The 24,540-nt window shown below is 35.9% G+C and overlaps 1 protein-coding gene across 1 annotated transcript; it reads right to left on the reverse strand.

Annotated features, from left to right (window-relative positions):
* Nucleotides 1-10,068: 10,068 nt before the first annotated feature.
* Nucleotides 10,069-23,566, reverse strand: LOC148847743 (kinesin-like protein KIN-7L). The gene is made up of 19 exons (XM_088951537.1): nucleotides 23,139-23,566; nucleotides 22,789-22,839; nucleotides 18,857-19,050; nucleotides 18,664-18,753; nucleotides 18,120-18,238; nucleotides 17,918-18,031; nucleotides 17,760-17,841; nucleotides 17,580-17,647; nucleotides 17,407-17,481; nucleotides 17,087-17,229; nucleotides 16,912-17,014; nucleotides 16,742-16,822; nucleotides 15,648-15,716; nucleotides 15,512-15,571; nucleotides 15,246-15,398; nucleotides 13,074-13,370; nucleotides 11,996-12,082; nucleotides 10,608-10,766; nucleotides 10,069-10,519 (listed from the first exon to the last, which is right to left on the reverse strand). Exons 1-19 carry the CDS (start codon nucleotides 23,198-23,200, stop codon nucleotides 10,154-10,156), a joined length of 2,373 nt encoding a protein of 790 aa, XP_088807663.1. The 5' UTR covers nucleotides 23,201-23,566; the 3' UTR covers nucleotides 10,069-10,153.
* Between the last annotated feature and the right edge of the window lie 974 nt (nucleotides 23,567-24,540).

Raw genomic sequence — 24,540 nt, forward strand, 5'->3', positions numbered from 1 at the left:
TGCTTTATGAAATGATGCTACTTCAGAATGTAATCATGTAGGTGGGTGTGGATGGAGTAGACCCTATATTATGAGATGCTAATTACTTTTTTCTTGTTTTGCTAATTAGCAACGGAATCAGAAATTAAGGGTTCAATTATCCTGCAAATGCAGAGAATGAATGACAAGCATACAAAATTGGCTTCTATCCACCATTTCCTATGTCTTATCCATAGTTCTTTAAAGCAGCTCAGGAGGACCTAGAACTCTAGAAGTAGACAATACATATACATTAATTCCATGTGAAGGGATACCATATCTGAAGATTATGCGCAGGTGGTCCACACAATGTTTATTTACCTTGTTCTTATTTTTATAAAATTTATATTAGAGAATTTTTCCTTTAAAACTCTACTTTGTACGTACATGAATTCCTATCTTACTGTTTCCATTTCAATCAACCCAATGGTTATGGGTTTAGCCCGGGTTCCTTAATTGAATCACCGTATCAATTAAAATAGGAAAAGGAAATAAAAGGTAGGGAAATCTTTATAAACTTTGTACAGGTTTTTACTCTTTTTACCTTTTGCTTCAAATCAAACATAATTTAAAAAAAAAAAAGAAAAAGAAAAGGAAAAAATTACCGTTATTGGATATATAGTGCAGAAACACCGATGGATCATTAGAATTTTAGAAGACACGCGGCAAATAGTACCCACATGGTGGGCCACGGCCATAAAATGGAGTTCGGGTCTGGTCCCACAAACCATTGTAGCCAATTAGCCATAGTAAATTTTGCGTGAAGGACAGGGAAGATGTTTTAGGGATGGTAATTTCATTATTTGTCTTAGTGTTTTTTTTGTTTTGGGATTTTATAACCATAATTCTTTCTCACCCGCATATTGTTTAAAAACATATGAATTTTATGTTTTAGGTGTTAAATTTAATAATATTTTAAATTTTATATAAAAAATAATTAATAATTTATATATTAATTAAATAATTAAACTTTTTGTTATTTATTTATTATTTATATATAATAAGAAATAATAAGATATTAGTTATGGATTCTAAACCGTATATAGGTTTTGAAACAGATACCCGAGCCACCCTGTTCATGCAGGTTGCAAACTTGCAATGGCTTATTGGGACGTTTGTTGTGACCGTGCGTCGGCATTAGATCCCATTTCTGTAAAATGATGTAAAATATCGTTTAACAAAAAAATAAATTGTAAAATATCATTTTATTTCTTTAACCACAGAATAATCATCGGTCTCTTACCCATTAATGATCTCTGGGGCCAGGTATATCCATCATCACCATCCAATTCAGTATGTGATTTTGATTTTCAAACTTTAAAATGTGATAATTCAGTATCCCATGTCAATCCAATACCTATTGTTAACCAATTGTTGACCATTTATTAAATGTCTTTGAAAAATATACAAATACCCTTTGAGTGTCATCATCTAATTTTCTTTATCAATTATTTAAACATTGACAAAAAAAAAAAAAAAAACAGTCCTAAATCATTGCTTCTTTTATTCAAGAAAGTTGGGGGTCCAAAATGCCCACTGAGATGTGACCCCAACATTCTTGAATGAAAGAAGCAAAGATTTGGGATTGTTAATTTTTTGTCAACATTTGTCTAGTTGATAAAGAAAATTAGATAACACTTAAAGGCATTTGGGTCTTTTTCAAATGCCACTTAGCAGTTGTTTAACGATAGGTACTGAATTAGCACGTTTTAAAAGTTTGGGTATTGAATTGTCACATTTTAAAGTTCGAATACTACAGTGGCATTAGATCCAAAGTATAGAGTACTATTTGTATTTCCATGTACATGTAAGGGTGCTAAACTAAACTGTGGTTTTTTTTTTCTAGAAACTAAAGCGATACTATCATTTAAATGGTTGATTGGTTTTGATATTTGATGGGTTCAATTCTTCGATTAACTGGTTAATATAGTCGCCATTTTTTAGGTTAATTGAAAATCGAACTAGTCATTCAGTTTTAGTGTTTTGAAAATACCAAATTGATCAATTTGGTTGATTAGATTTTTTGATTAACTTTTCTCAATTCGATTTGATTTTTCAGTTTTTGATGATCAACATTTTAGAAAAATAATCCTTGTGCAAATTTGATATTTTATTTTTTATTTTCTATTTCTTTTAAGAAAAATGGTAATAAATAAAGTAGTGATAAGTAAAGTAGTTATAGACTATAGGGGTGTTTTAGTAATATACAATATAAATTAGGTTTTAGTAAATGAATCAAATTTTAAGGATTGTCTAAGTATATCTTAACCCAAATTGATATAAAATTTCAATTCACTATGAATATAAAGATTATATATAGTATGGATAAGTTCACAGAAATCCTTCTATACAACTATAATTTTGTTATGTTTAATCATATTGCAGATTATGCAGACGTAAATGTTTTTATAGGTATGTTTTAGTTTGCTATTATCTTTAATGAATATATTAAAAAATAGGTCTTTTTATTCTAACTTGTATGTTACTGAAATAATTGTTTACATGGGTGATACTTCTCTACTATTTAAATTAAAGAAAGGAATTTATTTTATTGGATCATAAATGTTTCATACTATTTATTTAAACATTCTTTAATTGTGATTAAATATATCATCGGTGACCGAAAGATTAGAATGAGGTTCACTTTATGGAATAGATTTGCAAATATTGTTGACTTTTGTGCTAAATAAATAAAAAAAGAATTTGTCGTTATCTTTGGAAGTTGTGTTAAAGTGACACATGGTAATTTTAAATTTATTTGTTTAATAATATAATTTTTTTCTCACATGTAGTCATATTCATGAGCCAGGTAGCCCAACAACTTAGCCTGGTCCCTGGACGGGTTTGGACATGTTCTTTAGCCCGCAGGCCTAAAAGCCTGACTCAATTATTTTTTGGGTCGAATTTGAGATTTGTCAAAAAAAAGCCTGGCCCGACTTTTTCCATAATACAAAATATATAATTATGTTTTATAATTTCTAAACCCTAACCCTTTTCCTCTTTTTAAGTTTTCATCGATCTCACTTCTCAATCTCTCTATCTTAACGAAAGATAGCTAGCAAGTAGTAACCACCAACACCACCAAAGAACCAACGATGACCGGCAAAGCGTCGACAACCGTTAAGCATAGGCTAGCAGCAGCAGCCGGCGAGCGACCAGGTCTAAACCAGGTTAGATTTCCTCTCGTTATCTTCCTCTCTCTCTCTCTCTCTCTGTTCTGTTATAAGGATGTCCGAACCAGGTTGGATTTCCTTGAGGGTTGAGTTTTTCTACCATTAAACTTATGCCCAAGCTCGTATGATCATTTGCATCCGTTTCTCTGGTTTCCCCAGAGCCCCTGAAACATTATGGTTGGAGGAATTTCAAAGGGTTTCAGTTTTTGAACTTAAGATAAGGAGGATCCTATTTTTAAATTCAAGCCACTCCTTCGACCCTTCACCTTCTGTTTTGGTCATTTTGATTATGAATGGGCAGATATATATTTTTTTCCTGCAGGATTATTATTTTTTCCTTTGGTTGGGGTGCCTTGATTTTCTCCCGTGGGCTTTAAGGTCAATTTGCTCATATAATAATACTTATTTATTTTTTTCTTTTTTTGCAATGTGTTGTTCTTCTTTTGATGGGGGATATTGGTTCCAACACAGTCGATCTTCGAACTTCTTGTTTTCGTCAAAGCTCGGTGAGAATGTTGGTTATCGGTCATACTCAAGTAAAAAATAATAAGAAAAAAAAAATCAATCATTTTGTCAGATCAAGCTTTGGGCTCGGGCCCCAACTTCGGACTTTTTGTGAGGGTCGGGATTGGGTCCAAATTGTAGGCCCGATGGTCGGGTTAGGCTCGGGCTTGAGCCTAGAAAAATTTGTTAATAAAGGTAAAAGCCTGGCCTAGCCCATGAATAGGTATACTTACGTGTTAGAAATAACAACGTGACAATATTGTCTTTTAACTCCTTTGTTATAGAAGAAAAATTGCTTCTGTCATGGTAAAGAATGATTAATAAGGAGTAATTTAATAAATATTTACTCTATATCAATAAGCTAATGTGTACAAGATTTTTTATTTTATATGTTCAATGGCAATGAGGAGGTGATCAAGACTGTTCAACGTTATCATAAATTACAAAGAATTTATAGTATATATTTTGCATGGAGAATATAACATTATAATCCTTCCCTAGGATATTATTACTTTATAATGTTATGATGAAAAATATATAAAAAAAAAAATTATCTATTCTTATGTGTTTTTATTATTTTACTTTTACTTAAAAATGACTGAGCATCTCGTATGATTCCCCACTATTATACTATATAAGATAGGTTTTAGTAAATAAATAAAAATACAAGGAATATCTAATTAAATGCCAAAAAAAGCTTCCACTTCATCCCGCTACTACTTTTTCCTCCGATTCGTTACTGAGATCAACCACCAGCAGTGTTATTCTTTCATTGATTTCTTTACATACCACCAATGTGCTCTCTCTCTCTCTCTCTGCTTGTTTTTTTTTTTTTGAATAAAAGAGCCTGAAGGCCTAACAATCATCAGAAATCTCAGTAGTATCGTTTTTTACAAATTTCTTCAAGAATTCTGAGACAGATGACCTATCTGAAAACACTAGTGAGAAATCACGATGGTGATTGAGGATATTTTTGTAATTACGGATGAGTGTAAAATCCTCCAACAAGAGTTTAATGAGAACAGCACAGTAACCTTCAAAAATTGCCTTAGAAACTCAGATATATTATGCAAATTGAAGACTCAAATAGAGTACGAGCTTCAGACTCCAAGGCAGAGCACACATTAAAGGACATAGCCCGAGCATAAATCAAGGAACCACTATAGTCTCTAATAATGCATCCGGCAGCTGACCGATTCGGAGACGTGGCCCCATCAAAATTAAATTTTACCAGACCAACCGACTGCTTACACTTACACCATCTGCAAGGGGGGGCTTGGCGCCAATGGAACAGGAATCTCTTGATTGGGCATGACATCGTCCAGAGATTGGACAACAAAAGTCTGGGCTTTAGCAAGAATCAATTCGGGAGACTAAACTTCATTTCGGAAAGTAGCAACATTTCAAGCCAACCAAAGGTGCCAAAGGATGGAGAAGGCCAAAAGGTATAGAGGGTATGAGATAGTGGGGGAGTCCTCTGATAAAATCCATATTGAAATCAACTCTGATAAATGTTTTTGTTAATAAAGGTCATATTGGAAGCCAAGTTCAGATCCAAACTAAACCATGTTTGCAATACAGCACTTGAGGAACAAATGCTCGATGGTTTCCTCCTCAATCATACAAAGGGAGCAGCAAGGGTCAATATTTTTCCTCAACATTCTGAGCCTATTCTTCGTGAGAAGAGCATCATTTAAGGATCTCCACAAAAATATCATAATTTAGGGACAAGTCCATTTTAAACTCTAAAACTTGAACCATTCACAATTCCCGAATTGGATGCCCACTTTTGATGAATTAGGGAGCTCCGAAAATAGGAGGCGATGAATTGATGCAGTAGTGAGCTGCCCATGTGGAGTAAAGGCCTGTTGGAAAATGGGATCACTGTAATTTTGGAGGAGAAGCTCTGAGGCGTGTCTGAAGAAACTGTCTTTAAAACGTTATTTGCCCCCACTCAATTTCATTAAATTTGCTGTTGGGTTACAGGCAAATCCGTTCCCAAGATACAACAGAGCCTTTGATAAGAATCTGCAACTAGCAAAGTTGAAGAATCTCTAGAGAAACCTTCTGTGAGACTGTAGTGGACCGGAGAGAGAGAGAGAGAGAGAGGATTTCGAAAGTGTGTTTTTGAAGTCTGATTCATGCTCAAATAGTTTATGAAAAGGTATAAAGAAAAGGTAGGTGCTGGTTTAGAGAAGGCACATTGAACAATCACAATTTCAAACATTGTGACGGTTTAAAAAGTAGTTAATAGTTAATGTCTGTTAAGATTGAATTATGCCTCTTGATCACACTCGATCAAATCGTGATCATTGATCTCATCAACGGTGATCAACGGTCAACATTGCAACAAAATCAAAGCTACCCTTCGCGAGCCACGCAAGTGCACGGGAAGTGCGAGCAAAGTGCACCTCTAAAGCGCCTCATTGCGTTGCACACACGTGCATGCACGCACGTGCACATTGCGTGGTATCAAACCCCCATACTCTTCTCTACTATTTCTAAGGAGTGTAAATCAACTCTTATTAAAATACTGAGAACAAAGTTTATAATTTTTCCAATGTGAGATAAATTCAAAACTGAATTTTGTAAGAGAAAAACTAATTTTTCAATTAAATGTGTAGATGCAATTTCTCATGTAATTGACCAATCAAACCCATTAGATTTAATCTCTTATGAGATTAAAATCCAAGAAGGTCCATACAAGATGATCCTCCATTGTTGTGCAACGGAAAATCCAAAGAAAAATTGCTTGAGCTGATTGGGGGAGAATATGGGATTCACCATTTCATAGAATGTTGTTAAATGAGGGCCGCCACTTTGAAAGAGTTATTCATTCTGTGCTGAAGGATGGGAGCTCGAGAAGCACCATTTGGCCGACGAGTATCCAAAAGAGCATCAATCTCCCAGCCATTTCCAACAATCCATCTGCATCCTTTAAGTAAGTGAGATCTGCATGCGAGATTACTCCGCCAAATGTAGGAGTCACCAGCTTTGGATTTTAAATTTCAGAAATTAGAATTTTTTATGTATTTTGCATGGAGCACCTTTGCCCGAAGAGAAGATGGACTCCTGAGCAATCTCCAATCCAACTTAATAATTTGGGCTCTGTTAGTTGCTTCTATATCTCGAAAACCAAGCCCACCACATTTTTTTGGTTGACAGAACAGAGTCGGACCACCAGAAGTTTCGGCAGATATTGTTTAGATCATTGCACTTCTTCTTTGGCAGAAGGGAAGACTGCATGATATACCGTGGAACTGCTTGAAGAACTGTCCACTTGCTATCAAGTTAAGGCTTTTATCCATTTGGAATTAATGCTGGGTTTGGTGTTAGTACGAGTAAACAAAATCACAAGGTTTGTACTTGCAGATTGAATTTGGAAAACGGAAGTTTCATGGTGTTAGTAGTTTAAATGAAAAGACAGTTTTTCCTTTTGTTAAAATGTAAAACATATTTGTCAGTCTTGAGATTAATGGAAAAGGGAAGTTTCATGGTTGAATGCGTTTTAGAATTTACCTTGCAAAAATGAAATGATGGTTTTCCCTCTCTAGTGGAACAAACTAGAATCAATTAAGATGGATAGGTTTGATGATTCGGAGACAAATTCCCTAAAAGACATTGGAAATCTGAGAAACCCATTTGAAATCCGATATGGATTTGCGTATTTGGCCTAAAATAATTGAACCAAAAAATTTTCTGGGAAGTTTAAACGTCAAATAGGAATTTGCAAAAATGCAAAAAGATTTCATTTTGGCAGAGGAATTTTGCAGACTTGACCACAGGTGGATCAGCTAGGATGCAATTCAACTGAACTCTAATCGTATATTCAGGTTAAGTTCGATTAGACTCGGTTTGAGTTTAATTCTAATCAATATTGAATATCAAAGTAAGATAAATAAATTATTCGAATTCGACCGCAATAATTTATTGATTTTCAAGCTTTTAAAATAAATTTAAATTTATTGAATATTTAATTGAACGAGGCTCGAATTAGGAAATAGGGTTAAAAACAAATTCAAACCTAATAATATTTTAATAGAACTGAGTCAAGACATACAAAAGCTCGGCTCGGCTTGATAACACCCCAGGGTCGGGTCAGCTGCTTTCTTCCAACCCAGTTTGATTTATACTGTACAATATGAGCTATTAATAACGCATAGAGGGCAAAGCAGGATTTTTGAAAATTAAAAAAAAAAATTGAATCAACTATAAGTCTATTTGAAAATTTCGGTACGTTAAAACTCAAGGTATTTTAAGTTTTTCACGCATTGAATTGTCCAACTATCTTTAAAATTAAGTTAATGAACGTATCTTCGCTAACCCAGCTCAGGAACAATATTTTAAAAGACCGATCCGTATGCCCATCTAATAAAATTCTAATGGGGAAGTTTCTTTTCAGTTTGATACATAATTTATTTTTCAAAAGTTTTCGTTTATGATAACAATATGTTCTGCACTTCTGCAGGTATAAGATGGCTGCTACTTGATTCGGATTTGCTTCAGTTTGATTATTCTGTTTTTTCTTTTATTTTTTAAAGAATGTTAAATGACGGACGCCTTAAAGGCATACATCTTCTCTGACTTCTAATATTTAAGCAATCCAAATTTCAGCTCGTAAAATGCAGCAGATCTGGAGTACAGATTTCCTGCAATTCATGCTCTGCATATCACGCTGCATTTCTACTCATTCAGCCACATCAGTTGCTGTTAGTATTATGTGCTGAATTAGGACTCCGTTCAGTGTATATCTTTTTATCCTTTCCTTATCATGTATAGTTAAGATAGGAAACATATGTTTTAGTCCCCATAAACTTAGGAGTTCTAGTTGCCATAAGCTTGGGAATTTTGATGGGTATATAACCATGTATATTTTTGAATTCTCAATGAATAAGATAGAAAGAATCAACCAGAAAAGCTCTGGTTTTACAATTGCGCATGAAAAGAAAGTGGTTAAATATGATGCAGTTTGAGGAAGAAAAAATAAATAAATTCACACTCAACTTTGATCACCTAGTCGAGAGAATGGGGAACATTTTTTGTTGTAACTCAAGAAAGAAATTCGGTATGGCGTTTGTGGTTTTACAGCTTGTTAGTCTTAGAAGTTGTTAATAATGGCGGATGAAATGATCCTATTAGATTTCTGTCCAAGCTCTTTTGGTATTAGGGTTAGAATTACTTAAGCTAAGATAGTAAAAGGGGATCAAATGACTACAGAGATTAGGGCCTCCAAAATAAGAGCATCTATTGCTGCGACCCATTTGGGAATTACTCATCATGGTTCACTACATTGAATCATTAATGAGGTCTGAAAGGACAAATGTCTGTTGTTGCCCCTTCGATCCATATATAGTATACACAGAAGCCAGGTTTTGGGCTGATTACACAAGGTGAGTTTCTCTGCAAACATTATTTTCTTTGTATTTCCTTTGCTAGTCGTAGAACTGTTCACGAGTCGGGTTGGGTCGGTTTACCAAGGCTTTTCCAACCGACCTGACCTGATCGGGTTACCTGAGATGGAAACTAAAACCGATCCAGTGTTAAGCAAAACCGACCTGGTCGGGTTACCTGAGATGGAAACTAAAACCGATCCAGTGTTAAGCAAAACTGACCTGGTCGGGTTGAGTTGGTTTCGGCTCTAAGTTCATCCATGTCCCCCATGGCTATCTAATTTTTTGGAAATATATATATATAATATAAACAAAAATATACATACAAATATATTGGAATATATATTTTCTGAAAATATATATGACATATTTCATAATATATATTTTTTAAATATAGATATTGGAATATATATTTTCAGATATTTCAGTTTTTAGTTAAGTAGGAACTAAGTCGGTTCGGGTCTGTTTCGGTTTTCACACAAGAAAACCGGAACAGACCCGAACCATCGGTTTATGAATTTATACAACCTAAAACCAACCGATGCTGATGAAAACCCGAATCATTGGGTTGGGCTTCTTATGAACAGCCCTGCTAGTTGAATTTGTTTTCTTATTTTTCGTTTTTTGTATGGACCAATAAGTATGCTCATTTAATTCAACATATTCTCCATTGATGGGTTTCTCCATTGCAATGAGAATGGTTTAAAAAATAATTGGATAGGCTGGAGCAGATTTTGCAGGTCATTAAAAGGTCTTGGCATTAAAAACCAAGGGAATATAGAAAAAGAAGTCCAGAATTGATGTAGAATTTAACGTACAAAAGTTGCATGTGTCTAGATAACTCATACCGACAACTTGATTTATTTGTGGATTATGTCATGACACACTTTTAGAGACAAGAGTTGAACCATAAAGCTGTGAGCTGTTCTCGTAGATGCGCAATCAAATCAAGCAGCAAGAAATAAAACTTGTGCATGGACTTCTTTTTATTTAAGATATTTTTGCTTGTATAATTGCATAATGAATTAATTTAGCAATGTCTATGTAGAGTACATAACAACCAAACCATTAGAAGCACAAAAAATAAACTATTCCTAATATCATGGAAGAGAACATAATCAAAATGGAAAACTGAAATCTTGATGGTTGTGACTTGGCAGCTACCACATGTTTTCTAGTGCACATTGGAATCTTTAGACAATCACGTTTGACATTTAATGCTTGTGAAGATACTAAAATTGTAATTACATTGTTCAACAGCTCAACAAGCACTTTCCATTGTTCATGAATTAGAGAATTCTCCCCGCTTAAAACTTTGTAGCCACCTATATCCATGGAGAAATGGGCTTCTAAAGTTGAGAATAAATTGATACCAATGTCACCTGTGCTTGAAAGCAATCTTGCAGTTGAAGATTTTTTATCAGCTACAAAACTCTGTTCATGTGAGGAAAAGTCAATTCTAAGAGTCATTTCTTTAAAAAGAAAATGAGGCCCAAGATTGGAAACAATGCACAATTCTTACCTGCATGATTGATAAAGCATCCTTATAGATGTCTTTGCAATGTGTTACAGATACACACAGCTTTTGTGGAATCCCTCGAATCAATAGCATCTCTTGTTGAAGTTTAGATATCTCCACCAATATTTGGTTGTTCAAGAATAGCTGTTTTACATGACTTCTCTGCAAATAATTCATAGGAAACAAATTAAACTGCTGTGAAGAAAATGAGGTCAAGTTTCTTATTACATGGGAACAAGCAACAAAAGTGAGAGAAGTTACAAACAGAGTTGACTCTTATTTGCAATTATAAAAGTTGACAAAAATGTAATGCATGATGAGAGAAGAGTGGAAAACCGCTCTTTTGTTTGTGAAAACTGAAATTATATACTGCCAATTATAATATGGAATTCCTAATGATGGCATCAAATATAGTACAGAAATAGCAAAAGATTAGTGTTAAAACATTTTATTGCTTTGTTGATCCCAGCTACAAAAAAACCGTACCATCCAATGCGTTTTAGCAAGATATCAGTTTTAATTCAAGATCTCCAGAATGTCTTCACTAGACCCTTGTGACATGTTTTCTCTAAGTCACATTTAGCACTCCTAGTATCAGATGACATTAGAATTTCACTATGGAGAAACAAGGGAGAAGTAAAGCAATTGCCTATTGGTTTGAGGAAATTAAAAATTTCAAAAATATATGAATAATTAATTACACAAGTATAGTTAAGGCAAATGGAAGACCTTGGTGAGGCATGGGCTAGAATTCAGCATGTTAAAAAGGCAAGTGATAAGCACGTATCAAGCTTGACCTTCACTCATTTTAGGCCCCAAAGCAGGGCCTGACCATATGAACCTTCAAGCTGAGTGGGCCAGCTCAGGCTTGGACAAGTCCTACCAAAGACGCAGTCTTTCATGTTATGAATGATATATAATCTACTATATATAGTTCATCGTCTCCTATGGGACTAATTTACCCGGTTCCCTGTTCTAGTCTTTCTTCTTCAAAACACTAGATCCTTTCACTCTCATCACTCTTTTTGCAAACTTTTATCCCCTTTTACATCTTTTCTTTGTAAGTAAGTGTTAAGAAATTCAACATAATATAATCAACTTATTTCTAACACAAGACATACTTCTTTCTTGCAAGTGCAGTTATTGTGTGTTCACCAAAAAAAGAAAAGGTAAAAACATTGAAAGAAGTGTATCATGATTGCCAAGCCTATGACCTTGTTGTTGGGCATCACCTAGTGGTTCTTGTTTTAGATGCATTGCCTACATCTAGTGAAGGCCTAGGCATTTTAAGGCAAACATTTATTAGTGACCTTACTGAAACTTTGCTGACCTATTTGCAAGCCCAAAACCTTAGAAAAAAGAAGGATCGAGATAAGTATAAAGTCACTGACCTCGAGTTCATTTTTTTCTTCAATAGTATGTTCCAATTGTCTCTTGAGATTTTGAATCTCATCTTTGTAATACTCAATTGAATAACCCTGGAAGATTATAAATACGTAAAGAAACAAATAAAATCAATTTTAAGTGAGACAACTCATGCAATAGGCATTAAAGGATTCCATAAAAGTCCACTATGCAAAACCAAGTTAAGTGCATGCAAGTACAGTTACAGAAAACTGGAAACAATCATTCATATTCTATAAATGCTCATTTGACATTCCAGGATGTATAGTGCACAAGATTTTCTTTGGCTCCTTGACATTTTTATATATTGAAAATATTTAGCATGTATAGTATGTCTCCCATGGGCACAATTCCATGACACCTTGGATTTCTTCAATTTTGTAAATTGTCTATATAGAATCTGAGGTTGGATTTGCATTTTGAGGCAGAACTAGAATTGTCAATTATGTGAATTGACATATTGTCATTTGGGTACACTTTTGGCACCAATTTGGAGAAGAGTGGCATTTTCCGCACTGAAATCTGCATCTAGATAAATTCAAAATGATTGAGGGGATTAGTCACTTTATTTCTACAAAACTGAGTCAGCAATAGAGTTAAAATCCAATTCGACCTCTACCATCCAAACACAGCCTAGTATTTGTAGTTTCAAAACATAAGTTGCATGAATTAAATGGTTACCTTCTAAAGCTGAAATGCACTGTGAAATCTTAAATGACATTTCCTAAGGCATATGCTACTTTCATGTCTCCAATTTTCTTGAAATTGCTTTCTACTTTATTAATGTAGTTAGCAAACAAGTTCTATGAAATGTGAAATGAATTAGTCAAACTAAGGCACCAGAAGTGAGCATGTTTCATTGTTATTTTAAACCTCTGTACAAAATGGCATAATCTGATCCATGCGTTCCAGACTTCCAGTTAGAGCCTCAACTATGTTATTGATAATACAAAAGTAGTTCAATATGAAGAACAATGAGATGCTAAACTTTTCAATGTACCAAATGAGAAAATATATCTAGTGAGCAAACCAAGTTCAAAGAAAATCTTATGGAAATAAACTCACAGGTGATGGTCCTGATGGATCACTTGATGAAAATGAATGGGCTTTTATGGCAGGAGTCATTTGAAGTGAATTGAGATCAGTGTTATGGCCTTTGTTAAGCCTCAACCACAACTCTTCATCAGCAACATTGCTGAAATCATCTGGAAGCGGACTAGAGTCAGGTAGCTTTGAATAATTTGATCGTTTTGCAACAAAAGTGTTACGAACTGATTTAAAGCAAGGGGTCTTGAAAGCATTCTCTTGGCATGTGCTATGGTCGTCATTGCTGTCTTCCTCTAGTCTTTGTCTCACAGGCAGCTTCCCCCACCCAGTAGATAACAGAACAAGAATCCCAGCATCAGCCATACTAGAATGATGATGGAAAAAAACTTTATCTTCAAATCATAAAGCACAGAAACCAAAAAAAATACAAAAATAAGAATGAAGAAAACGAAAGAACACAAACAAGGGATACTATCATATTCTCCTTGTTAAACAAGTGTTCCATGGTTCAGTTCCACTCGAGTATTTTGTAAAATCTCATTTCATAATAAGAGGTGAGGCTAATTATCTCTTTCCACTACAACGGAGAGTTAGAAGTAATTTACAACCTTTAGCACAGCGGGTCTTAACTCTTTCATAGTGAGACAACCAACAATAATTCTCCTTAAAAAGTGATTAAAAGCATAACAACGCAAACAGAACTGACACAGTTTTCACTGATCAATTATCACTTCATTATTTAAACACTAGACTTTTCCATGACTACTATAGGGAAAACAGATGAATGACAGTTGAAAAACCAGTAGAAATAAATCAGAAAAGCATTCTAAATACAAAGATCAGAAAATAACTTTGCTTTAGGTAAAAGGATTCTTAAGAATTTGAATGTAAGAGGCAGACAACTCAGAAGCAGAAATCACATGCATTTTACTCGATATTCAAATTCGAATTGAGTAAAACCCAATTCATTGTTGATTTGATGTCAATGTTGTGATTGTTTTCATGGGAAACAGGTAGCATTAATAAAAGAAAAAAGGATATGCAAGAATAAGAGGAAAGAACAAGAGAAAAGGAATTTTGGTATAACACCCAAGATACAAAATCAACCCTACTAACAACATTGATACTCATTGTTTTTCCTGAGATGTCATATTATGATGAAAATGGCAAAATAGCCATCTTAACAGGTTGGTGGTTATAGCCAAAAAAATTTTGAAATTTAACAAGAAGTTTGCAAAATACCTCCTACCAAATTCTGGTAGGTCCTTCCATGAATTGCTTCCACAGAAGATATTTTGAAACTAAAATAATCCCATGGACAATCTAATAGTTTATGCTTAACTCATAACCTATCTACACAAACATCATCTTTATTGAGGATGAGAGAACATTTTTCTCTCTCTAATTTATTTCTTCTACATGATGCAGATTTAATAAATAATTTGAACTCCTGGTGGTGAATAATGCATAAATGGTTAAATGGGCAGACCCAATTTACAATTCTGAAGAAAATAGCTGGTCTGAAAATGTATCATCCCAATTTTTGCAGAAGAGGTAAATTATCGTAACAAAGATGCAAGTAATTTACATGCTCCCACATCTCAAGGCAAACTGGCTAAGGTGTTAATTCTGTGGAAGAGGACGTCAACTGCTGTCCTATTAGCTATTAATAGGATAGTCACAAAATATTTATATGGTAGATATTAGATAAATTAAAAAATAGTGGATTATCAAAATAGAAACAATATTGTAGTAAAGGACCATTTTGTGACAGAAATGTGAATGCTTAGATGGATGAGTCGTAAAATTATAAAGAACATGGTTAGAAATGAAGTCATAAGAAGGAAAGTAGGAGTAGCTCCAATAGGTGATAAAATGAGACAAAGTAAATTTAGATGGTCTGATCACATGCATAGAAGACCATCTACAGCACCTGTTAGAAGTGATTTGTTAAAAGTTGAAGGGGCTGAAAGAGCTATGGGCAGACCGAAAAGGACTTGCATAGCAGTAGTGAGAAATGAATAAAGTGGTCATAATTTAATGATGGATATGGCACTGAGCAGAATGGAATGACTAAAGGACCATAGGGAAATGGATTTCCTTTTCTGAGGTCCAACCTCAACTGATGATGATGATGATGATTATATTAAAGGACCACTGGAAAATGGATTTCCTTTTCTGCAGTCCTACCTGAACTGAATCTCCGTCTTGCTCCGAACAACTAACAATACTGTTTATGTTGTCTATTTTCATCTGCTGCTCCTTTATGCACTGATTACATTCTTTATGTGATTTCCTCTCCTCCTCAAGTTCCATTGCAAGTTTTTCACGCTCTAGTTCATACTGATGAAAGGAAAATTTAGAAGTTAACAAGTTCTGCAGGGTGCTTAGGACAATGAGTCCAGAGGCAGGCAACATAAAAAGCATAGGAAATCTGTTGAGAGCAAAAAACCTACCTTCAGCATTTCATTCCTCAGTTTCAAAATCTCTTGCTCAAGCACCTCAGACCGAGATCCCTAAACAACAAATTTTCTATGTATACTCAGTTATAAACCTCTAAAAATATAAATTGAAAAGAAGATGAATCATAACCTGAAGTTTCTTACGCAGTTCCTCTATCTCTAGTTTCTGTCGCTTCAATAAGGCTGCATCAGTTAGGATCTATGACAAAATAAACCACATTTAGAAAATGTTGAACAATTTGAGCACAAGAATAAGAAATATGGACCTAGATTTTAGAAGATCAGTTCAAAGGAAAGTAACAATGACATTTCAAAAAATAATTGTTGAGAGAGAGACAGAAGTCAGCATGGCAGAAAATAACATGGTCAAATCTACAACTTGACCATAGAAAGAGGATTTATACATAGTCATTGTTTAATGGGCAACTATATTTGATTCATATTCCATTCAACATTAATGCTTAACTTCACATGAATCAAACCCAATGAAAAGGTGCAACCAAAGCAAAGTATGCTAGCATGCTACATAATGAAGTAAACTTTTTCAGCTTTGAAAATCGTCTGGTTCTTTTGATTACAAAGTCTATAACAATATGCAAATTTAAAACTTATTGAAGTAGTGATATGATTGCTGTAGATATGAGAAACTCTTCAATGAACATGGATGTATGACCCTAAGAGAAATATTTCAGTCAATTCCTACTACAATGAACATATGATACCCAGATACCTATACACCTTTACAAGGGTGCCATATTGTGTTAGGTACTTCAATTTTTAATGCAAATTCTGTATCCAGCTCCTTGTCCATCCACATCCCTACCATATCATGGTAAAATAAAAGGAGACTAGCAAAATCTACTTCAAGGCTGGCAAAGATTTGGAATAATTCATTTCCCTCAGGAGGAAGCATTTGGGTGGCTAGTTACAATCCGGAAAGTTCCAACTTAAAATCAGTTGAGATGTAGATATATCAGATTAGATAGCAAGCATCTGCTATGTAACATAGTAGAAGAGGATACCAACCATTTATTTGTGCAATGCAGGTCTCAAAGAAGTTTGGGTTTTTTTTCTTCATATTTTGGGTGGTCTGGTCACTTCCATCATAAGCTACAAACTCCTCATGGCCAGTAATTGCTTTATAGACTAATCATCTGGAAATCGACACCCAATCACCTTTCAGGTGAAAGGAAAAAAAGAAGAAAATCCACATAAAATATTCACCTCATTAACTTGGATACAATTGGTAATGCATTTAGCTCTACTGGCAAACTGGAGGGTTCCCCTTGTTTCTTCAATGTGAACCTAAATACATTAAGTACAGAAGGTAATAAACTCCTCAAATTGCAAATCTGTACAACATGCAAAAAGATTAAAAAATGAACAAAAAGTACCTCCTCTGGTGCTACTGTACAAATTATGGACGTTTTAGCATTACCACCCAGAGCTGGTTGAAGTATGCGGGTCAGTTTACTATCACGATATGGAACATGCCCCCTGCACAAGCAATACAGTCCTCAGAATTGTGGGTTCACTGAGAAAGGTTCTGGTTGCAAAAGTGTGAAGTACCTCTGCTTTCCACCATCACTCAGTTTGTTAATTACATTCCCAAGAACCATTAAGCTTTTATTGATGTGCTTTCCTTCCTTCAAACGTACTCCACCAGCTCCAGTTTTAGCAATCCGCTCAGATCCAGCTAAATCTACCAAATTCTAGTTGAATACAGACAAATAAAAGGAATAAAGATAAGTCAGTGGCATAGATAAGCCGAACAAAACATCAAAATGATCAACAGCAACTAAACAAGCAAATAAAAACAAAAAAGAATGTCTAGAGAAGAATATTTGTAGAGTTTATTTCTAAACAGTAGTGAAAAAAGAAGTACAAACCAGGACAGATACACAAATGGCATCCGAATTTGAATGTTCACTAGAGCTCGTATCCTTGCTCTTGCTTTCAATAACCTGATCAAATACAAAACCATTAAGCATCCATGGTCGGGGGAACCCAGAAAACAAATGAAACATGTGACAACTGAAGTTACACTTAGAAACCAGCTTACCATCCTAAATATTGTGTGGGATCTGCTGCTTCGAGCATTCATGTTTGTCTGGCCAAAGTGTCGGTTAACTAGAAAAATCAGATTTTGAAATAAGTACACTCATGTGCATCTAGTGAAAAGAACTACATTGGAGATACCCTGTTAGACAGTTAGAGTACATTTATATCAATAGGATCAGACCTTCTCCTTGTTCAATAAGCTTAAGCACTTGTTCAGCATTGTTTACAATTTCCTCCCTAAGACCTGCAACAAAGATGCCACGCTAGAGAACAAGGAAAATCAGCCATACTATATGATAAAGAAGTTGCTCAAAAGGCGAATCCTTATGCAGAGCTCACCTCTAAATTCTCATGAATTTGAAGTTTCTGATTCTCAGGGGAAAAAAGATCATTGATTTCTTCATTATAAATTTCCATGTAGGAAACTCGAATCAGAAATTCTCTGTCAAGTGCCTGGAGATATTAAATAATGATATGGTGAACCGAGAATTGCATAGTGTAGCCACATTTGGATCAGTCTCCAAAAGAAAAACAATAATACCATCTGAATATGTTGGAAAATGTCTCTAATAGCCAGGGGAATAATTCCGGGATTATCTTCACAACCATTCATAGTGAATGTCTTGCCACTGCTGGTCTGTCCATATGCAAATGCAGTTCCTGAAGATTTCACAATGATCAAGAGCAATACATCATATGAAAAATAAAAATGATTCTCAAATATCGTTGTGACATACACTAAAGCATCAAGAACATTGCGAGCATTAACCTATATGCTAGTGCAGGTTATAGTCATCACTACGGCCTGCCGTAAGAGTAATTAATTGGATTCTTGCGAATTGTAAAAGGATTTCTACGAAAAGTTCAAACGCCATGATTTCATAAATCAGGTAGTTCTCAAAAGCTTAGTTCTTGTCTGTCTCTCATTGCCTTACAGTTGATAAAATAGACGAACAATGATTATGCTTCCTTCTTTTTTTTCTCAAAAGCCTTATGAAACACAGAGAATTACAAAACCTTGAGCACACATTGATCCATTTCTACATGCAACATACCAAACAAAGATGCTAAAAAATAAAACGTACCATTAAAACCCTCAATGGCAGCTCTAATAAGGTCCTCAGTAAGAAGCTCATAGACTTTGGCGTTTGTGCAGTTTTGATCTAGTGCATGATCTACGAGCATCCTCAGCGAATCAGATATCTTGAATACTCGAAAAAAAAGGGCAGCATTGGTAAAAAACGAAAGGAATTAAATGAGAAAGAGGAGGGAGAATACCGAAAGCGTAGGAGGCGCCAGAAATAGGGATACCGATGGGATTGTGCAGAGAGATCCGGTTGTGTTGAACCTTCCAATAGAGCCCGCTGGAGACTTCTTGGATCACCGGAGCCGGAGGTCTAACACGAACAGCTACGCAGATCTTCTCCATTGCCGCGCCACTTTCGTGCTGTCCAATTCCGCTAATCTCCTCTCTGTTCAAATGAAAAATCGGCGGGATTTTTTCGCAGAGAATGCTTATAACTGGGATGTGCAATTACCGAAATGACCTTGTCAATCAAAATGATGAACATATTGATTTTCTGGACAGTTATTAATGGTATCTAGATGGAGATCGGATTTGCTCTCACTCGCGGAGTGCGCCAGACACCAAACTCATCGTGCGTAGCAGCCTTAATTAAGAACATCTTCGTAATGATGTTGTTATCGTTTAAAGAAAGATGTTCCAATGCACAGCTGCGATGCGCTGAGAGGTGCGCTGTGTGAGTAGCAAATCCGAATTCGAGTAGATGTCATTTGTGTGATGGGTGGTGGACGGTTGGGCTACATGCGATGAGTCCGGATCTGCTCCTCGCACCTGGCGCCTCAAAACATCTTTATAAAATGTGAGGACGCCACGTGTCCCACGCCCATGCGAATTCTATACACGAGCGGAGGGGCCAAAAAGTCGTTAGGCCTCCATTTCCGTTAGCCCCCTCCCCCCACTCCTAAGCCTTATTTGGTATTTTCTAATTTTCTATTTTATTCCCACTCAAAGCCCCTGCCTCTTCTTGGCAGCCAACAATGTCACCGGCCAGAATAGATTCTGATGGCAGTACGAGGGCTTCCTCCGTTGGGTCTTTTTTTCTTCACATGTAGGCTACGGCACCGATGACCATTCCTTCCTCTACTCCCAATCTTTCCAAGCTTTTGGTAGAGACTCCCATTAATTTTTAAGAATAAGTTAAGATCATAAATTCTTTTTACGAATGCTAGATGTCCCCTTACCACTTACAACCTTCTCTGGTTTTGCTAATTTAGAGGACTCTTATTTTCACATTTGAAGATGAGTTTTTGGTTGATGGATCATGTGATTGTACATCAGAAACCTGATCTGAAGACTTTACTTTAGCTATTTTACCATCCATATGGGAAGGTGCTTTTTCAAGGTTAACATCCCAAATGCAAAGGCATACTGCTTCGGTTGAAACAACTGTCTGGTCTACTCACATATTACTACTGCAATTAAGCATAGAAGATGGTGGCTACACAGAATCTCCTCGAGTAACAAGTTGAGGATTCACATTCAATTCTTAGATGTTCAATTTCCATATGAAAACTACTATCTCGACAAGAACGAAAATTGTAGTTTGTTGAATTCAGCATAGACACGGATGATGAATGGACTAATGTTGTAGTTGCATAGGGATGAGAGTTTGGGCAAGAAAAGAGAAATAAGCAGAATTGCTGAAATCTCGTTTCATCGATGACCATAGGGTATTGTCGTCGAATGTATTCTCACCGGTGAAATCGCCAGCCGCTGGAGAAAACACTACAAGCGGTGGAGGGCATTAGGGTTTCATTCTTTCGTTGCTACAGAGAAAAGAGGAAAGGCAAGGGATTTAAGCGGGAATTGAACAGAAAACTAGAAAGCGTTGAATAACACACTAACAGAATGGAGGTCTACAGATTGTTCGGCTTCTCCACTCGTTAATAAAGTTCACATGTGTTTGAGGACGCGTGGTATTTTCACATTTTGTGAGGACATTTTGAGGTGCCAGGCTGTAAGGAGCAGATCCGGGCTCACATGCGATCCCCCAATTATGCATGGTCATGTAAGCCTTTCACTGAAATTCAAAAAGGGTCGTTTACTACGAAGCGCCATATATATATAGTTTGACGGATTTATTTAAACCTACTTATAATTTGACTTGTTCTTCAACACGTAGTTTATCAACTCTAGCCTCCAGGAACTAGGGCGCTAGGGGCCTGAGAGTTCTTAATTCTATGGTTCATTGACTTCTTCTTGAACACGTACAAGAATATGATTGTTCATCGTTAATAAATATATGGCTTGAATATTGTGTTTCTATTAGAGTGCTAGTCATAGATCCAAATATCATAGAAAATGGTCAAGTGATTTTATTCATGATATCATATTGCCTAAAATCATTTCTAATTTATTTATTAATAATATAGTGTATTTTAATTTTAAATTTATTAATGATATGGAAAAAATATGTGAATATGTAACCGATCCAATGGATCCCTTCTCCTGTGTATTGATGGATGGTCTTGATTATTAACCATGCATAACACTAGATCACTCTGTGCATGGCAGAAATACTTGGGTTCCTTTAGCAAGGGGAAGCTCCAAATTTGACTCCATTAATGAAAACCGTTGTCTTTTAAGTTGTTGGGTTTATCATTAAACTGCCCAGTGACAGATATAGGACCTTTGATCAGTGGTGGCAGGGTATCCAATGGGGAGGATGGATACCTTTGAGGAGACAAAGTGGAGAGATGTGAAATGAAAAAAAATGACAGAAAAACGTAAAGTTAAAGTCCTAAATCTCAAACTTACATATGTGTAATTCTTGTATATATATTTTATTTTGTAAAAAAATAAATTTCTTTATTTTATTTGATCCCCTAGTGGGGGCAATTGTAAAAAAAAATCTTTATAATTTTCATAATCATATAAACCTTTTTTCAAATATCAATGGGGGCAATTGCCCACACTAACTTTAAAAATCCAGCTATATATCAAACCATTGTTTTTTGATGATTGATCTTGTAATGAGGGTGAGGGTGGAGCTAGAAAACTAGGATGATGAACCTCGGTAAGGATGCTGAATTTAAGGCCATGGATAAATGTCAGATGCCCTGAGGTGGATTCCTAGGGGTAGAATCTTCGACAGCCAACATGGTGTTTGGAAGCATGGCGCTTTTTGGAACCAAGTTTCAAGAAAAAACATCTATGCTTTCATGACCAGTTTTTTACAAAAAAAAAAAAGCTTCTGCCACATAGGCAGTCAGAAATACTATGCTGTTTTGGTAAGATGATTTTTATCACCATTTTTCATGTACGTAACAGGTAAGCACTACAAAAGATACACATCGGTCAACTGTTGGAAGAAACGGTTTCCCAATACTGCACCAATGGGGTCCCGATTTTTTAATAATCAGTTAAACCAAACAATGAAATACATGGGCATTTGTTGAAATGCCTATATGGATCCAATATAGTACTATTATTTTAAAAAACGGCTACAGTTCCAAATATCCCCCATGTGAGAGTATTTAGGGAAAGAATAGACGTGAGAATGAGAAAGAGTTGTATCTTCGATGATTCGCCTATTTATAAAGGAAATAGTTGTTAGGTGTGGGAATAATAGATCCCATACTACCTCTCTAGGTCAGTCTATCTTCTTTGTAATGCTCCAGTTGAGTGTATATGATTGGCCATTAGCCTGTGATAAGTGCATGAGTGTAAATGGCCCAGTCAGGTCGATCCACATGCATTAGCTTGGCAATGGTTACTGTTTTGCAAGTCACAATTAGGTCGCTTGATGGAATTACCAAGTTACCCTTCAAGGTGGCATGAATTTACCAAGTTGCCCCCAAGGTGGGATTAGTAAATCTTTTCCTAATGGGAATTAGGGAAAATTCCCCATAGGTATTTTATACTTTAGGCCAAGTGCGAATTTAATACTCGAACTTTAAAACATGATAATTTAATACCCCAATTTTCATTTTGCCACAAATTAGTACCTATGGTTAATAGACCGTCAGTTATATATATTACATGATCTCATGTATGATTTAATATTTTTAAAATATCAAAATTATCTTTAAACACTGTTCATCATCTTCTTTCTCAGAAAATGAAACAGAATCCAAACACACTATTCATCATCTTCTTTCTCAAAAAGACGTTTTGACTACTTTACCTCTGATTAGTCGCAGCAGCAAATCTCTTGTTCTTCTCCGGCTTGGGAGTCCTATAAGAGGAGCCAAAGAAAATGGGGTCTGAGTGCACAATAAAATCGTTGCACCAAGACAGGAAAGAAAAAGGAAGGAAAAGAACGAGAGGAGAGAATCGGCTAATGTGCGCCCGGGTGTGTACCAGTTAAAAAGGGGTCTGGTTTAGATCACCGCGACATCGGAAAGCTGGTGCAGTTTTTGAATAAAATTTGAAGAAAAAAAGAAGAGAGAGAGAAGAAGAAGAAGAACAAGAGAAATAACGAATGAGAAAAATGGAAAAAACGGAGAAATAATTTGACTAATCTTCAGTCTTCACCTCGGTAGAAATAGGACTGTTGTGCATGCAATCGAGCTGATGAGATGAGTGGTGAGATTCATCTTTCTCGGTGCTTGAGAAAATCCAGCTGTCGGTTCCTTTAGTCATGGGGAGCTGCAGATTGAAGCGTTGTCGATCCTCCTGCTTGGGTCGACAGAGGGGTGGGCTAGGTGCCGAATTGGAGGGCGGACGGAGGTGGTGTCGGTTGTTTTCTGCAAGGGGAAAATCGGAGTAGGGGTGCAATGACCGTTTTGGTTCTGAAGATGGTTCAAGGGAAGGTGGTGGTGGTTGGGGCGTGGAAGAGGTGAGATCTGGTGCTGGCCATCGCTTTCTGATCCTCATCGTTGACGGAGTGGACAGAGAGAGAAAGTGAGGGAGAAGATGAGAGACGAGAGATGAGGACAACTCCGGCCGCGTCTGCGACGATTAATATTTATCAAACCTGGTTTTAGCCCTTTTGAATTGGTATCAGATACCATCACCGGCAGTTTGCCAAGTGATGTTAATGTTGATATGAGGGATTTGTCCGCTGAGGTTGTTATGCCTAAGATGGAAGTTTATTATTATCGGTAGTCTGCCAAGTCATATTGGGATCTCGCCGAAGAAATGATTGAAGGAGAGGTTTAGAGTCCCAGAAAGTGAGTTCAAATCACTGAGATCAACTAGGATTGATCCGTTGAATTCGTTTGAGGACCATTGGGAATCTTGCGGGGGAGATGACAGATCAAAGGGCATTTTTATTTTTTTGCATGCCATTTAACGGCTGATTAACATCGAGTACTGAATTACCGTAAAATGAAAGTTCAAGTATTAGATTATCATATTTTAAAGTTGGGATACTAAGTTGACACTCAACCTACGTAGAGGAGAGTATTTATAGGGAAATTTCCCAAGAAATTATCATGCTAGCGTGGAATTATAAGAATGTCATGATATTTCTCATTTTCAATTAACAAACCCCTGCGCAAAGTACCACTTTGGTTGGTTGATAACGTCTCATGTTGGTTATAAGTGAAACTTGGGAGTTGGGATTGAATCTCGCCTGCATCGAAATTGCGGGGGAGGAGGGTGTTATGGATTTGGGATCCATTGTATAACCCTTTGGTGCAATAAAGAAAAGAAAAGAAAAAACATCTCTTCTCATGAAAGATACCGTGGGACTTGTGCAGTCGTTGGATGTTGAATGTTGATTTGAGATGGACAATGGTATGGTAGAGTTGTATATATGTTGATGTATGTTCATGAACAATAAGTGGAAATGTCCACACTCTTCGAAAGTCAAAAGTTAAGGCGTATATAGGACCACCCTCCCTTTGAAGTTTGAAGTTTGAAGCTTGAAGCTTGAATATAGACGTTTTACGTAGCAACAACGTAACATACGCATTCACCACGTTATGGTTTA

This window comes from Nelumbo lutea, chromosome 6 (genome assembly GCF_056320005.1).
Source record: "Nelumbo lutea isolate HS-2025 chromosome 6, American lotus-T2T, whole genome shotgun sequence".
Classification (NCBI taxonomy): Eukaryota; Viridiplantae; Streptophyta; class Magnoliopsida; order Proteales; family Nelumbonaceae; genus Nelumbo; species Nelumbo lutea.

Coding starts and splice junctions, on each gene's coding strand:
- LOC148847743 (XM_088951537.1), bottom strand. CDS start 23,200: ATGAATCTCACCACTCATCTCATCAGCTCGATTGCATGCACAACAGTC. Junction 17,482..17,579: donor CCCACACAATATTTAGGATG/GTAAGCTGGTTT, acceptor GTATTTGATCAG/GTTATTGAAAGCAAGAGCAA. Junction 10,520..10,607: donor ATGCTTTATCAATCATGCAG/GTAAGAATTGTG, acceptor TCACATGAACAG/AGTTTTGTAGCTGATAAAAA.